We start from the raw sequence: 13,241 nt of genomic DNA, 5'->3' as shown, positions 1-13,241 counted from the left end.
TTAAAATGGTGTATTATTTCGAGTTGACACGTTTTCGATCTAGGATTGTGAATGACACCAATTGACCCAGTACCAATTATAAATAAATACGTACTTAAACCCGTATTACATAGTATCCAAGACTTTAAGAGAAAAAAATCGCATTCTTCATTCGAACATCTGCCCTGACTGGGAATTAAACCCAGGACCTCTAGCTTTGCAGTCTAGTACTCTAACCACTAGGTTATCCAGTCGCCAAATACCAAAAAATACGTAGTCCTTCATTTAAGTTGCACGATGCACACGCATGCAATATTTCATGTTTTTAGACTTACCTTTTGTAATCTTCCTTTTTTTGTTGATATCCCGTGGGATTATCGGGATAAAGCCAATGTTAATGTTTTACTTATGTTATGGGTGTCCTTGGGCGGCGCTGTTTTCCATCAGGTGACATCCCTGCTCGATTGCCGCCTAGCTCATAAAAAAAATGTGTTATTCTATTTTAATCTACAAACCAAATATCACCAAGAGTAACAATCACACACAAATTTCCGCATTTCATAATATGTGTTGTTAGGATTGCCAAACCCATCAAAGTAGCATGTGGGTTAAATGACTATTTTGGAATGGCGAAAGCTGGCACGCGATTCTGCTAATCTATAAAATATTTTTCAACCTATCGTTAGTAGTATTTGGACATTGCACTGGTCATCTGGTTTAAACGATTTCTACATCACTAAGTAGATATCCTTTAAATCAGACCATATACTGCATAAAAAGAAATATCCAACCGATAAGCTAAAACTATAGACAACCTTTGGTTTTTCTGTAACAGTGGAAGATTATAGGTGTACCTCACGAGTTTCTTTAATATCCACTAGACTTGGGTCCACACGTGAATTTCTTGGACATTCACGAGACTTTCTGCGATAACCGCGAGAGTTTATGTGCTGCTTATAACAATTTCTTGGCTACCCACGAAAGTTTCTTAGCAATAAATATCTACCTAGTGGCAAAGTAAGTGAAGCTTGTGTTATGGGTACTAGCACGGATAAACATCTTCAATTGAAATTTAAAAAAAAAACAAGACTCGAGATCAAACACTTGTATTTTTCACGCTATCCGCCTCAAGCTCCGTAGTCAGGTCTCACTAGAGGGCTACCCAGTCGTCAACATACAAGTCGTGTACTCACGATAGTTTCTTGGGTATCTTTCTAGTGGGCACGGAGGTGACGAGCTGTCCCCAGACCAGAGTGCCGGCGCCGAAGAACAGACACCACAGCCACTGGTCTATCGACAGACCCGCCGTACTAAACGCTATGCCGCCAAACTGGATTATCACCACCTGCACAACACAACTTGTATTATACTCTGCACCTCTCTCTCTCCCCAGTTTTCACAACCGTTTGTAGGTCTTGGCCTCCTTTCTCCTCTATGTTCTCTTACCTATCCGTAAATACGTAATATGGATATGACTACACAATTGGCTTAAAAAAAAAGAACACAATTGAAAAATAGTCTATTGTTGTAGTAGTGTACATATTTTCAGTCCATTCCTTTTGTAGTTCACTATCCACTTATGTAGGGAAAATGACTTCTTTACATCTACAGATGTAAGGGGTGCGTAAAGTGATACTTCACCATTATTAGGAACCATCACCATCACTGAAATTTCTATAAATTTTTATACAAAAATATTAATCGAATTTTAATAAAAGTCTTATCCATCTTATGCTATCGTCACCATATTGCATCCTTCATCCGCCCTTTAATCATCATATCAGCCGTAGGACGTCCATTGTTGGACATGCCTCCTCCATAGACTCTAGTTGCCTCGGTTGGAAGCGGCGCGCATCCACCGTGAACCCGCGACTTTAACCAGGTTATCCGTCCATCTATTGCCTATGCGCCAAGATATTTCCCTACACAGTCTTTCCACCGCTTTCTGGGTCTTCCCCTGGGCCTCTTTTGTTGCGGGGTCTATGCGGAAAATGTCCTAACAGCCCTGACTTCCCCATTACTTTCCAAGTGTCCTGCCCTTCTAAGCCTTCGTCTTGCAGTCTTACTTACTATTTTCTGTCTACGTTCAGGTGTAACACAGAATAGAATAAGAAATAAAAACTCTCCTGTGTTGACAGAGTTGACGACTTTGGAGCGTCTAACTTATAATTTCTTTACCCCTGGTATATTTTTTATCAACTGACGGCGAACACACGTATAATAAAATTGCCTATCCACAGGAGATATAACAAAAGTATAATTTATAACACAAGAAGAAAAATATATGTGTAGGGCCCTTGTCATATTTGGCGTATCTAAGAACATATTTCAGATGTTGGAGTTGTTCTTGGAAAAATGGCAAATGAAGCTGAATCCAGACTAGAATTGGGCCGACCTGTGGTGGCCCAGAACTCGCCGTAACATAGCATCCTTCCTAACAATTTTCCCTTACCTGACTCACTGCAGTGCCGATCCATATGGAGTAGAATATCGGGTTTGTGAACAGTCCCTGGAACACGTTCCTCTGTCCGTGTATTTTGCGCGCGTTAATTTCATTGAAGAGTGTCATCATGACGAACGTGTTGAAGATTATCGTGAAGTGCTGCGTCGGCTCTGTGCCGAGCGCCTGGTCGCGGCCCGACGGGATGTTTAGGATGCGGTCGCCTTAAAAAAAAATAAAAAAAATATGTTAAAAAAAGGGGTGACACTATTTTGAACATGAAACTACCGTGACACTTTACCGGCCGTACGTAAAAAGCGTCACCCAAAAAAAGATCGCATCTTATTTTTGTGTTTTTTTTTGTCAATGTCATGTCGATCCAAGATTCATCCCCGGCTTATATGTTCCACTGCTGGGGCCAAGCCCACCACCGCAAGCGCCGCCGCAGCACGAATGTAAGCTTCCTCTCAAAAGAAGGCTTGGGTTACGGTTCCCATGCGGGCCCAGTGCAGAGTGTGAATTATACACAACATTAAATTGTTTCGAAGTTATTTGTTGTTTTTCTTTACGAGTATCGAGTATCTCTTACAGTTACAGACTTTCTCTTATAAATAACAATATTAAGGACAGGAATGTAAATATTGTCTTTGCATCATAAAATCCTGCAGTCTGCAGTCATATTATTATTGTCTAACGTCCGAGCATTCGCAATCGCATTCACCATCATTTAACAGTACATCTTTTGACAGAAATAAATTTTGAATATGATTGTGATTCCGAGTGCGTTAAGACATCATAGCCTCAGTACTGACCGAGAAAGAGCAGCGAGAAGATAATGAACAGCTGATAGATGGCCTGTCCGAGGATGTTCTTCATCATAGTCCTGGATATCAGCGGCTTGGTGCGTCCATAAGGCTTGCGCAGGAGCAGGTCGGGCGTGGGCATTTCCGTGGCCAGCGCCAGCGACGCCAGGGTGTCCATGATCAGGTTCACCCACAACATCTGGACCGCCTGCCAACGGACAAATAGAAGGGGTTAATACGACGTTTCCAATTTTCGCGCCTATTAACAGCCTTATTCATAAAAAGTTAGAGCCTCCTTGAAGGCTCCTTGAAGGCCCGATGCTAAAAAACATGATTCATAAACGTCTCTTAGCGCTAATCAGTCGATCAAGGCTCTGCTAAAAGTTAGAGGACCGTAGACCCTCCTTTATCTCCCTGCTAAGTCACAAAATGGCCGCTACAAGTTTGAACAGCTGACTTTGACAAGAGCAAAAAACCATACCGTAGATATTTTTAGTGAAGGGAGGGTTACGCAAAGATTTAAAAAAATCCAGGAAAATTTATTTTCAGGAATTTGTATTTAAAAATCCTCTAAATTAGGTATTTATTACTGCTACTTTACTAACAAAAAATATGAAAAAAAAAATTAGGATGATTAACATAATTACGGCTTTTTGCACTTAGGTACAACATAAACATGCGGATCGGAAATGGCGGGAAAACAAACATCTCGCTTTTTATTTTTTTCCTGCTAATTTGCTGTCACTGCTAGCTGCTTTTTTTTAAATTCTCGATGAGGGCATTTTTTTGTCTTTGATTTGTCAAGGTGGCCAACATAACGCGTCTAATCCGTCTATCAGCAGCTCAACAACTAGCAGACGCTCTTGAGACGTCACAGTAGATACAAAAAAGTGACACGGTTGGTTTTCATACCGATTGAGGTGTTTGCGTTATCTAGTGTAATCTATATCTGTGCTTGACCCTCAGGTTCATACCTTAAGCGGACTGTCCTGGATAGCGCAGGCGCCAATAAACGCCACAATGACAGCGACCACGTTGACGGTCAGCTGGAACTGGAGGAACTTGGCGATGGAGTCGTACACGTTGCGGCCCCACATCACAGCCTTCACGATCGACGAGAAGTTGTCGTCTGTTAGGATGATGTCGGACGCCTCTTTCGCCACGTCCGTGCCCGCTATACCCTGGGGATGTAGACTGATTAGTTAACACGTTCAGTACTGACGGCAGGATAACTTAGTGGCTAGAGACCCTGACTACGCTTGATGAGTATGAATTATATAAGGTATGCTATGTCACCCGGAACATGCTAACGAATTAATTGACACCTTATTTATTAAAATCGGATGAGCAGTCTAGTCTCTAGACGCTACGGTGGAACATACGTAAAACAAACGAACATAGACTGCTAAAATCATTACCTTTCCTTTTGGCTTTGTCGTAGTCGGGTAAAATTACGATAGTTTGCTCTAGAGACATTTTGGATTAAATTATCGTACAGGATTTTTTCAACACCACACGATTCACGTACGGAACCAATCCGCGGTTTGTTTTCAAGGTGAGCTCGAACAGAAAGCCAATTGTACTCGATTGATACGTGAATGACCCGTGATTTTGAACCAGTCAAGGATGCTTACCATAGCGAAGCCCACATCAGCCTTCTTGAGCGCGGGGCCGTCGTTGGTGCCGTCTCCCGTGACAGCCACCACCTCCCTGGTTTCGCTGCACTTGGACTCGATCATGCCTTTGACCAGCGTGTACTTGTCTGTGGGGGAGGAGCGCGCCAGCACTCGCAGCATCGGCCATACTTTGTCTAGGAGGTGCTGTTGGACCTGTGGATGATATAGGCTGTTACTGACTGTTCCAAAAGAGAGTGACAGAGGGAGCCAGAGCGAGAGAGAAAGAGATATTTACACATGTTCAACACAAAGAGTAAAATACATCGAGAAGGAAAACATTTTGAAAGAACATTGAATAATAAGTATTTCAGAATTTTATTGTGATTTGGACATTGAGAAACTTAATTCATCTTAAATTTTTTTTGACGGCTGCATCGTTTCTTAATTTGACGGAATGTAGACATGGTAAGGATGTTTAGACTTAGGTTTTTAACGGAATATGACTAAATTTTTCTTGCGTAATCTATTTCAGACTATTGGCAGACCTTTCTTTTGGCCGAGTAACGTTTGGTATAATTTCGTTACGCTTATTATTTGTTTCGCCTAGTAGTAACGATGAACCCATGGACGTGCAATGGATCAATTCTAGGACAGGCAGCTGGTAGTTTCGCCTGCAACAGCACGGCACCCTACCGCAGCACTGCCTACCCTCAATGCACGCCATAGTGACACCTCTCTGGATCGCTCTTGTTACAGATCTGTTTACTCACGAAGGCGCGCTCCTACACTGCTAATTATCAATGTGCACGTGCCTCGTACTTACACGTTGTCTTAGTCTCAGTGTGCGTGACTGACGGTACGCTTGTGACTGAGGACACGTTCGAGCTACGCACACATATACTACAATTATAAAATGCGGAGAGGCGCGCCTTCTTGAATGAATAGGTCTGTACGATCGTCGCCAGCACTGACCTCTCCGTTGGCGTCCCGGATCCGCCTGTTGAACTCCTTGCCTTCGAGGATGAGGAAGTCGTCTGTTGGCTTGAGGATGCCGCATTTGATGGCGATGGAGCGCGCTGTGTTAACGTTGTCGCCGGTCACCATGCGGACGGTGATGCCCGCCTTCTGGCACTTGCGGATGGCCTCTGGTACCTGAAGGGAAAAAAACGTATTTTTTTTGTGTGTAGTCCTATTAAAATGTCTTCACTGGCGGTCAACAAATCAAGATTTGCATTTTTTCCGAATTCATCATCATTTCGGCCTATATACGACACATTGCAGGGCACCAGCTTCCTCCTAGAATAAGAGAGCTTGGGTCATAGTTCCCACGCAGACCCAGTGCGGATCGGGATGTCCTCCGCCATAAAATGTATGGTAAACTTTAGTAACTTCGCGCATCAATCCGAAAAACTCTAACTCACGTCCTAAAACTAAAAATACTAGAAAAACTAAAAAAAACTAGTTCTACGGTGACTTACCTCTGGCCTGACGGGGTCTTCAATACCGACAACGCAGAGGGCGGTGAGGTTATTTACGATATTGTCTTCGTCATCCCAATTCGGCTCTTGGTCTATGTGCACCTGTCAAACAAAAGCATTACCTATAAATTTAATTTTTGTTTATTTTTTTAAATACAGAAATAGGTTTGCTTTTAACCACAATCACGCCTGATGGCAAGCAAAGATATGTACTAAGAGGGAGCTCTCTTGCCTAATAAATGCCCGTTCACCCTAGATTTGGAGACTGCTAGATTGTAGCGACCAGGAAACACAGAAGCTGGCAGAGCATTCCACTCCTCAGCTGTCCGGATAATAAATCTTGAGCGAATTCGGGTGTAATTGTATAGATTTGAGTGTTTTTCATCATCATAATCAGCCTACAGCAGTCCACTGCTGGACATAGGCCTCTTCCATGGCGCGCTACAACACTCCGTCTTCAGTCCCTCGGATCCATTCACCGTCAGCGACCCTCTTAACTCTCTTGGTGTTTTTGTTACATGTGAAATTTGTACGTAAAATTCGGGAAAACAATGTAGAGCTTATGGCCCTAGTGTTTGTTCGTTACCTGGTTGATCTCGGCCTTGCCGGGCACGAAGTCGCGGTAGGCGACGGAGATTGTCCTCAGCCCGTCGCACGCCATGGGTTCGATGACCTGCCGCACCAGCCGCTCTTGCATGTCACGAGTGAACTTCTCCAGCCGGCCTTCGTGCCCGTAGATGAATGCGCATCTGGAATTTTAAAGGTACATGAGCAGAAGTCGGAATTTTCACGGCCAAACATAAGACTGTCGCAATAGAGCTAGCGTTAGAAACTTTTTTATCCACATCGATAGTTGTGTAATAGAAGGAAAAAGCAATCCACCAAACAAAATAAAAATATGTAATACAATTTTTTATGCAAGGTTTGTATAAAATTATATAGGGCCAGATGCAATTTCTTCTTCTTAAGTTCCATTTTTTCCTTTTGAGATACGAGACCCTAAAAACAATAAAAAAAAACCATTCCAAACGTTCCCACTTACTTCTTCATAACAATCTCGGATGCTCCCTTAGTGTAGAGCCTGTATCCGCCCTTGTACGGTATCACGGTGGACATGCTCTTGCGCACAGAGTTGAAGGTGTAAACCTTTGTCAAGGACTCCTCGGGGTGTCGCTCGCGGACCGCATCGTAACTCTGCCCCAGGCCGACAACGAAGCCGAGGAGGGCGCACTCGGTCTTGTTACCTACTTGCATCGGCGGGCTCGTCGGTTCTTGGGATGGCTGGAAACAAGATACTATATTAGCTGGGAAATCGGACGAGTGATCCCTATTGTTGCCGGCAACACAAATTTTAGTTTTAGGTTGGCCGAACATTTTCCACTGCTATTGTGGTCGCACAAATCCGTTCTCCTATGGTGGTCGCACAGTCGCACAATATTAACTCTCATGTGTTAGAAATAAAATTTGCTCTCATTGTAAGTGTTGGTGTTTGCTATTAATTTAATTCATCTCTGTGAACATTAGATTTTTCTTATAACGACCAAATAATTATCTATAGTCCATACGGATACGTTCAGGCATTGGTTTCGGATCTGAGGATAATTACCCTGTAAATAAAGGGGTAAAACTGTTTCGTGAGGGGTAACGAACAAGATGCCATCAGACAGTGGGTAAAAACGCGACGGAATGTCAAAATGACTATGGCAACTACTTACAATTTTCAGTTTATTTTCTAAAACCAATTTTCGTTTGCACGTCACAAAATAATAATGTCAATCAGGCGTAGCTGTCAACTGAAAGTTCGACTTTAGCGAAATATTCAGTTAGTAGGAAGTTTTTATAAAATTCATAGACTACTTATTTAGCTGACAGTTCGCGACCTTTGCCATACTTGTCATCACTGACGTCAAGTAAAAAACTAAAGCTGGGAGTCGATTGGACACCTTTTTTTATGGCTTTCACCCTTGTTGTGTTAGTAAGACATATTTTGTCAATGGATTGGACACATCTTTCAAAACCACTCAAGTCAAATTAACTAAACTTATAATATAAAGTTATAACAGATGGCACACTCCTTAGCACATAGCGCAAAAAATCCAAAAAAGCTCACCATAATCCTAGAAGTGAACGCGCTGTTGATTGAGATGCCCTCGACGATAGTTTCAGCGACCTCTGCCGGCAGATCTCTGTAGTTCGGCGTGACCTTGCATAACTTCTCACAGATATAAGACTGCACGACAGTCATCCGGTTGGTGGTGAGAGTTCCCGTCTTGTCCGAACAGATGGCGGTGGCGTTGCCCATAGTTTCGCAGGCGTCCAAGTGGCGCACCAAGTTGTTGTCTTTCATCATTTTCTGAAAGATGATAAGAGGGATTATTAATTACTAGCTTTTTCCTGCGGCTTCGTCCACGTGGAATTCGGTTATCGCGCGCTGTTCCCTCGGGAACTGTGCATTTTCCCCGGGATGAAAAGTAGCCTATGTCACATACTATCTCTATGCCAAAAATCACGTCAATCCGTCGCTCCGTTTCGACGTGAAAGATGGACAAACACACACACTTTCACATTTATAATATTAGTATGGATTAACCCGCGGTTTTGATCGCGTGTACAATCAACCCGCATTATTATCTGCCACAATAGAACGTGCAATAATATCTTACACGTTCTTCCGTCAAATACTGGTGCAGGTGAATGTACTCCAGATTCGGTATTGACTATATATTGAAAATCCGGGATATAAGACATGGGAATTCCCAGAATTACAACGTGGTCTTTATGTATGTACAGTTGAGGAAACTGAATCACGTACCAGGGTGGCACCTTTTCATAATCAATTTCGATATGATTTCTTTTGCAAATGTATGGGATGTCAACATGACATTAGTAGGTAGCAAAAATGTTCCACCCTGGAACGTGATTCAGTTTTTTTTTATTGTGAGAGGGAGGCAAACGAGCCAGCGGATCATCCGATGGGACATGAACACCACTGCCCATGATTACCAACTAGTCAAGGAGAGTCATTGGTCCGTTGCCGGCCTTTTAAGAAAGTATAAGCCCTTTCCTTGAAAGCCCCGATGTCATAAAGTTCGACTTTAGCGACATATCCATTTGATAGGAACTTGTTTAAAAATTGTGAGACCACTTATTTGGCTGATGGTACATCAGCTTTTAATATTAGACGGCCTCATTCAGCTTTGCCGCCCCGGCCCCGAATGAGTTTAGTCCGCCAATGAGGCCATTTCTTACTCCATAGGGTTGTGTATTACCCAGCGCAGCGCTATCTCACCTTAACAGAATAGGCGAGTGACAGCGTGACGGCAAGCGGCAGACCTTCTGGCACCGCCACGACCAGCACAGTGACACCGATGATGAGATGCTTGACTAAATTGTTGATGTACGTCGCACGCCACGGCAGCCCTTTGATGACGAACGTGTGCACGCAAAACTGGATCACTAGGATGATGACGGTCAGGACTGCGATGGTCGAGCCGGCGTAACCGATCTGTAAAAAAATAATGTGGCTTCAGGGGAGACAAGAGCTGTTTTAGGTTGGTCGTTTTCATTGTGTATGATGAGATATTTGAAGCCTTTTTCGGGCTTTTAGGGGACGGGGAATGGGGGAGAGTAGTCATCTGCCTTTTCTATTGAATACGTATACTATGTTAGAGGTGTATACTATTTTGACCCTTATTATCATGTCAAGTTAGTATAATTTGATATACCCTTGTCTACTTAGTGCTTTGGTTTCAAAACGTACTAAGAGTCTATGACTGTACAAAGGAATCAATTTAATAACTGACGAAGGTTTTCCTACTCCCACTGTACACTCAAACCACTTGAATCGTAACCCACTGTTGAACCTTTTCGTAAAAAAAGTCATAGTGACATCGCATTGCTTGACAGGGGAATTTATTACGACACTTACTGTGAGAACGTTCTACGGTGGGTCAGGAATCAAATGGTTCGACTGTACCTCGACATTTTTTTTTTGGTGGAGGCCTATGTCCATCAGTGGACTGCTATAGGCTGATGATGATGACAGTACCTGTATCGCAAGCTTGGTAAGCTTGGCCTGCAGCACAGATTTCTCCTTTTTGTGCCCTTCCGGCGCCGGTTTGTCGGCCGGCGGCGCCGGCACGTGGTTGTCGTCCGGCCGCGAGTGGTTCGCCCCGTGACTGTTCCCGGACGCGGGCAGGGTCACGTCTTCGTCACCTACGGTAACAACACCATGTTATTATTGCACTAGAGGGATGGAAAAGCCAATGTTTTGTTTAGGGACTTTGCTAACTCGCGCGGGTGCACAGCTTGGCGCAGTGCCGGTTTTAGCACTTCCAGCGCCCTGGGCGAGATTTCCACGGCGCCCCAAACTTTTGGGAATTTTCTAGAAAGTATAGGCTTCAGGCGCCCCTTTAAGTCTGGCGCCCTGGGCGGTTGCCCAACCGCGCCCTACCCTAACGCCGCTACTAGCTTGGCGTGGCATACTGTTTCAATAGGGCACAGATCCGCCTCACGCAGCGTTGCTCTAATAGATGACATGATACAAGTACGCCGCGCCAAGGCACGCCGTGTACCCGCGCGAGTTAACGAAGGCCCTTAGTGTAGACGCTTAAACGACGTCAATAGATAGATCTAGACAAACTGTTTAACTTTACTCTTGCATTGTGCACCATCTGGTCATTTCATTTCCGATAAATGATAGTAGCATTCTTACACCGTTAGACAAAATAGAAATTATGTTCGCGTTAGAAAATAGGGACTTGCCACACTGGATGCGTTCTACGTCCTGCACTCCAGTAGAAACAATCAAGACGAAACACAGATTTTATAAATTCAATATTATAAGGAAGTATCTGAATAAAATGGTAGTGCTAATTTTCACCAATATATTCCAGCAACTTGGGGCAGAAAAACACAATAGTCTTTATTTTCTCGACTGGTTTGAGCTCTGAAATAGCGTCCAAAATATTTCATTTTGGTAAGTATTTTGGAACTATTATAATTCAGACTACAAAATTATCAGGAACGACAGTAATGTTGCTTATTTAGCAAACTGGGGTACATCATGTCATCTAGTCGCTAAATGATGGCCAGAGATGGGCAAAGTTAGAGTGGGAGTTGTTTTTGGATGCTCCAGCGCCGGATCTAGCCCTGGATCAAGGTAGAGCAAGATGTGTGCACCGCTTCCGCGCCTCTCGAAAGGCGCCATTAAAATTTTACTTTGCACTGGACACTGAAAAATGGCGCCCCTTGGCAACTGGCGCCTAGAGCGAGCTCCTCTTGCTATAACCCAAGGCTGGCGCTGAATGCTTGGTCTTAAATGGCGCCCCTTGGCAACTGGCGCCTAGAGCGAGCTCCTCTTGCTATAACCCAAGGCTGGCGCTGAATGCTTGGTCTTAAATGGCGCCCCTTGGCAACTGGCGCCTAGAGCGAGCTCCTCTTGCTATAACCCAAGGCTGGCGCTGAATGCTTGGTCTTAAATGGCGCCCCTTGGCAACTGGCGCCTAGAGCGAGCTCCTCTTGCTATAACCCAAGGCTGGCGCTGAATGCTTGGTCTTAAATGGCGCCCCTTGGCAACTGGCGCCTAGAGCGAGCTCCTCTTGCTATAACCCAAGCTGAATGCTTGGTCTTAAATGGCGCCCCTTGGCAACTGGCGCCTAGAGCGAGCTCCTCTTGCTATAACAAGTGGCGCTGAAGCATGCAGTCATTTAAACATTATAGCATCCCTCGTTCAGAATGTGGCAATTTACTTTTGATCGTGCCACTATTCTACATACATACATAAATACGACATCAAAGTGAAATTAAGCTATTACTAACAATTATTCATATTTTATTTGTGTGTAGAATTCTTTATACTACTGACTAAAAATGCAAATAATTTCGATTTATTATCATCATCTTATCATAAAAATAATTTTAAAAGCGTTATCAAAAATACGTGTTATATTTTAATATACAAAAACATTGATTTGATTAATTCACACCAAACTCCATATACAGTGCAAGACAATTTTAACACTAGTTATGTTTTATTTAAAATTAGTATAGCGAAGTACATGTATTTATCATCAAAGATTACTTTATAAAGCATCCAATATTTACACTACAAGTTTGTTAACAAATAAATCCTGAGAAAAAAAAATACCAACACCAAAAAATATGTTAAAAATTTACACTAAATTATTATTAGTATCTACGGTGACTCTACTTGATAATGCATATTACTAAAATGCTATGAAGTGTACATGTTTTAGTTAACAATTTAAAGGCACGTGAGGAATGTTAGTTACATTGTAGTTTAAGTATTTATTTAATTTAACTTAATTGTAAGGGTTACACTACGGTGAAGTGTCGTCAGCGTACACTTGAGGGCAGTAGTATAAATAAAGCTTTCAAGCGCTCACAGAAAGCTTCTTCACCTCTAGTGTACGCAGGGGTGTTAACGCCTCAAGTTTATCTTCACCAACGGTATCATTCGCATGTAAAATTAGCTCAGTCGCACTAAAAAAAATACCTCATAAATAAATAAATAAAATATAGTTTCATAAATCTGCAATGGATTGTGCAAGAACGTTTAAAAATAATCATCGGATGAAATAAATCTCAGTATTTTTTGTATTTCTAACCAACACAACAACTGTTCTCACACACTTCAAATACATTTTTAATGAAATATTGTTGACTGTGACTAGGCTAATAATCGCGCGAGTTTAGTTCAATATTTCACCGCTGGTAAAGACAAGCTCGTGGCGCTAGGTGCGGCATAGCAAAGGATGACTTACCGCCGATGCTCTTGCGCTGATCCTTTCGCTGCTTTTTAGCTTCTACGATCCGTATCCATCATAGGTTTACAAGCATACACATTTATGGATATAATTTTCATTTTATAACATCATGCAGTCAACACGACATTTACACGATG

The 13,241-nt window shown here is 42.8% G+C and overlaps 1 protein-coding gene across 11 annotated transcripts in view; it reads right to left on the bottom strand.

Annotated features, from left to right (window-relative positions):
* PMCA (plasma membrane calcium-transporting ATPase 3) overlaps nucleotides 1–13,241 on the bottom strand; it is a 216,114-nt gene that overhangs the window by 16,795 nt on the left and 186,078 nt on the right. For 9 of the 11 annotated variants that reach the window (XM_074102739.1, XM_074102745.1, XM_074102741.1 and 6 more), the window contains 13 exons: nucleotides 13,102–13,143; nucleotides 10,365–10,531; nucleotides 9,606–9,821; nucleotides 8,427–8,669; nucleotides 7,359–7,597; nucleotides 6,903–7,065; nucleotides 6,317–6,418; nucleotides 5,811–5,990; nucleotides 4,857–5,051; nucleotides 4,197–4,403; nucleotides 3,232–3,430; nucleotides 2,432–2,643; nucleotides 1,173–1,324 (listed from right to left, as the gene is read on the bottom strand). In XM_074102739.1, coding sequence (XP_073958840.1) covers nucleotides 1,173–1,324; nucleotides 2,432–2,643; nucleotides 3,232–3,430; nucleotides 4,197–4,403; nucleotides 4,857–5,051; nucleotides 5,811–5,990; nucleotides 6,317–6,418; nucleotides 6,903–7,065; nucleotides 7,359–7,597; nucleotides 8,427–8,669; nucleotides 9,606–9,821; nucleotides 10,365–10,531; nucleotides 13,102–13,143 — 2,317 coding nt within the window. The remainder of the gene's footprint in view (nucleotides 1–1,172; nucleotides 1,325–2,431; nucleotides 2,644–3,231; nucleotides 3,431–4,196; nucleotides 4,404–4,856; nucleotides 5,052–5,810; nucleotides 5,991–6,316; nucleotides 6,419–6,902; nucleotides 7,066–7,358; nucleotides 7,598–8,426; nucleotides 8,670–9,605; nucleotides 9,822–10,364; nucleotides 10,532–13,101; nucleotides 13,144–13,241) is intronic. The other 2 variants (XM_074102744.1, XM_074102748.1) reach the window with 1 other exon arrangement.

The sequence above is a fragment of the Choristoneura fumiferana genome, chromosome 19, assembly GCF_025370935.1.
Source record: "Choristoneura fumiferana chromosome 19, NRCan_CFum_1, whole genome shotgun sequence".
Classification (NCBI taxonomy): domain Eukaryota; kingdom Metazoa; phylum Arthropoda; class Insecta; order Lepidoptera; family Tortricidae; genus Choristoneura; species Choristoneura fumiferana.
Note: the sequence above shows the minus strand (reverse complement) of the source record. Positions and strands in the feature narration are given on the sequence as shown.